Source organism: Benincasa hispida, chromosome 1, assembly GCF_009727055.1.
Source record: "Benincasa hispida cultivar B227 chromosome 1, ASM972705v1, whole genome shotgun sequence".
Taxonomy (NCBI): Eukaryota; Viridiplantae; Streptophyta; class Magnoliopsida; order Cucurbitales; family Cucurbitaceae; genus Benincasa; species Benincasa hispida.
The window spans coordinates 63,293,088-63,295,631 of NC_052349.1; the positions used below are offsets into that span (position 1 = coordinate 63,293,088).

At 31.8% G+C, this 2,544-nt stretch overlaps 1 protein-coding gene across 1 annotated transcript; it reads right to left on the reverse strand.

Moving 5' to 3' along the window:
* On the reverse strand, positions 1–1,602 carry LOC120068658 (oleosin 1-like). Its single transcript, XM_039020423.1, has 2 exons — positions 1,258–1,602; positions 1–302 (listed from the first exon to the last, which is right to left on the reverse strand). The coding sequence occupies exons 1-2, from the start codon at positions 1,545–1,547 to the stop codon at positions 164–166; spliced, it is 429 nt and encodes a 142-aa protein (XP_038876351.1). The 5' UTR covers positions 1,548–1,602; the 3' UTR covers positions 1–163.
* Between the last annotated feature and the right edge of the window lie 942 nt (positions 1,603–2,544).

The following is a 2,544-nucleotide window of genomic DNA, read 5'->3' on the forward strand; positions in this document are numbered from 1 at the left end:
AAAAAAACCAAAATGATAATACGTACAGAGAGAGAGAGGAAGAGGAAGAGAGAAGATCCCTTACAAGAGACATTTGACATAGAAGTTAACGTACGACAAACTCAAAAAACACACAAACAAAAGAAAGGAAGACAAACCCATTTGTCTTTTGTCTTTGTTTTTTTTAAGAAGTCTGAGGGCCAGAAGTGTGTTGCTGTCCGAATTGCTCGGCTCGGTCCTTCATTTCTCTAGCTTTACTGGCTAGCTTGTGTCGGGCTAGGTCTAGTTGGTCTGCTCCTGGTGGGTGTTTCCCTGTCACATACCTATTCCAAAATTTCACACATACATTCGTTAATACTTCCAGATCCATCGAGCAATGATTAATGCACCTTAACTCTTGTGCTCCCACATTTCTACCATAATTTTTTTTTTATTGAAATATATTTGGGATGCAATGATGCTCCAGGAAGCACCCAACTTCTTCTTATTACCATTTGAGTTTACATTTGGACTATAGGATTATCATTTGAGTTTTGGTTTAAAATATCAGTAAAATGACAATTTCGATGGATATTATTAAAAAAAACAAAAAATTCAAAAGATATATTTAAATTAGTAAATTAAAATGTTTATTATTCATACATTATGATCATGCTTATTTTTATGTGTTTATCTAGGATATAATAAGAAAACCAATTATTTCCTTGCATTTTACCGATCACATTACAATATATATAAATATAAGATGCCCTAAAATAGAAAAATGGGCTTTTGATTCATCATCCTAGTTTCTTTTTTCATCCTCAAGGAAAAGAGTGTTCAAGTACTAAGTCAAATTTGAACGACAAGGATAAATTTTCAAAACTAATACAGTGTTTTAAGATATCCGGGTGCACTACTGATCTGCCCGCCTTTAGTATTTTCTTTAAAGAAAAAAAAAAAAGATAAACTCAGATAACACGTTTGAAAGACAAAAACATATTATCCAAAAGTATTTTTGGATTTCTAAATAACATAATGAATAAACTCATAAATGAAACTAATGTTCATAAGCTCAATTCTTCTTTTTTTAAAAAGAAGACAATTTACATTATTATCGCTAATGTCGCATCTCTATTCACTTTATTTAAGCCTAAACATTAAAATTCACCAACATGCACTACAATTTAGTTAAATATCATTAATAATGTGATTTATGAGGATTAACAATATTCACAATAATTACTATCTTAAAATAGAAGCTAAAAAAACAAATTATATTGTAATCCTTTAAGTTACCTGTAGATCCATGAAAAGACAGTAATGCCAGCGACCCCGAACCCGCCGGAGGCCAAGAAGCCCATTATGAGAAGCGAAACGGTGATCACGGCCGGGACGAGAACCGGGCTGAAAATGACGAGAAGCGGCGTCGCAATGGTCAGAGCGATGACGGTTCCGGCAAGGATGAGACCGGAGAGGACAAGCAGAGATCCACCGGCGGTGGCTGCGGTGGCGGCCTTGACAACCTGGTAGCGCGGCTGAGAACCGGGCTGCTGGTGCGACGGCTGGTACGTCTGAAGTTCGGCCATCGGAACCAAAAAGAAGGAAAAAAGCGTCGAAATTCTTATAAATATATATTGAAAAGAAAATGAAAATATGTGATATAGGGAAAGAAAAAAGAAGGTGGTGTAAATATAGAGAGAATTGGAGGGTGGCGAAGTAGCACGTGTTAAAGAGTACTTTGGCACGTGTCGAGAAGGTTCTTATGCATGATTTGCATGTAACCCAAGTGCCTTCTTCGGGGACACGTCAAAATTTGTCCTTTTCTGGAATTGGGTTTTTGGTCCTTTTAGCGGTCTGCAAATTGGTTGGATTGTTATGATTTTAAAATGGGTTATTTTTACAAATAAACCAAATAAAATATTTTTAATAATTTATATATCATTTAAGAGAAAATAATTTCTTTTCAAGTGGAAAATATCTTCGTGGTCTCTGAATTTTATGATTAGATTCTATTTAGTCTTTATATTTTAAAATGTTACACTTTAGTCTTTAAATTTTGAACTTGGTTTTAATTTATTCCTTAAATTTTAAAATACTACAATTTTATCTTTGACATTCGTTAAAATAATTATATTTATTTAAGTTTTACTATTTTTATCACTTTTTAAATTAAATTTAAAATTTATTTTCATAATTATTTTTAATTAATTAACAAAACTTGATGTCAATGATGAAAAATGAATATTTAATGAAAAATTTAGGTTAATCTTGAAATCTAAAAACCAAATTAAGACAAAACTCAAATCTTAATAGTAAATTTGTAACATTTTGAAATTTAGGTGCTAAATTGAAAGGAGACATAGAATTTAAGAATTATAATATTTTAAAATTTAGGTAACCAGAGCTAAAATCTAGAGAAAAAAAGTATTATTATTATTATTATTTTAACTGGTCTATGTCAAATTTTGATGGTATTATTATGATCCAGAGTCCTTGTCAGGCGGGAATTAATTACTAAAAAGTCACTTTTCTTTCTCCAATCTCAATGCTAATTGGTCTAAAGATGTAACGCAAGTATTGATT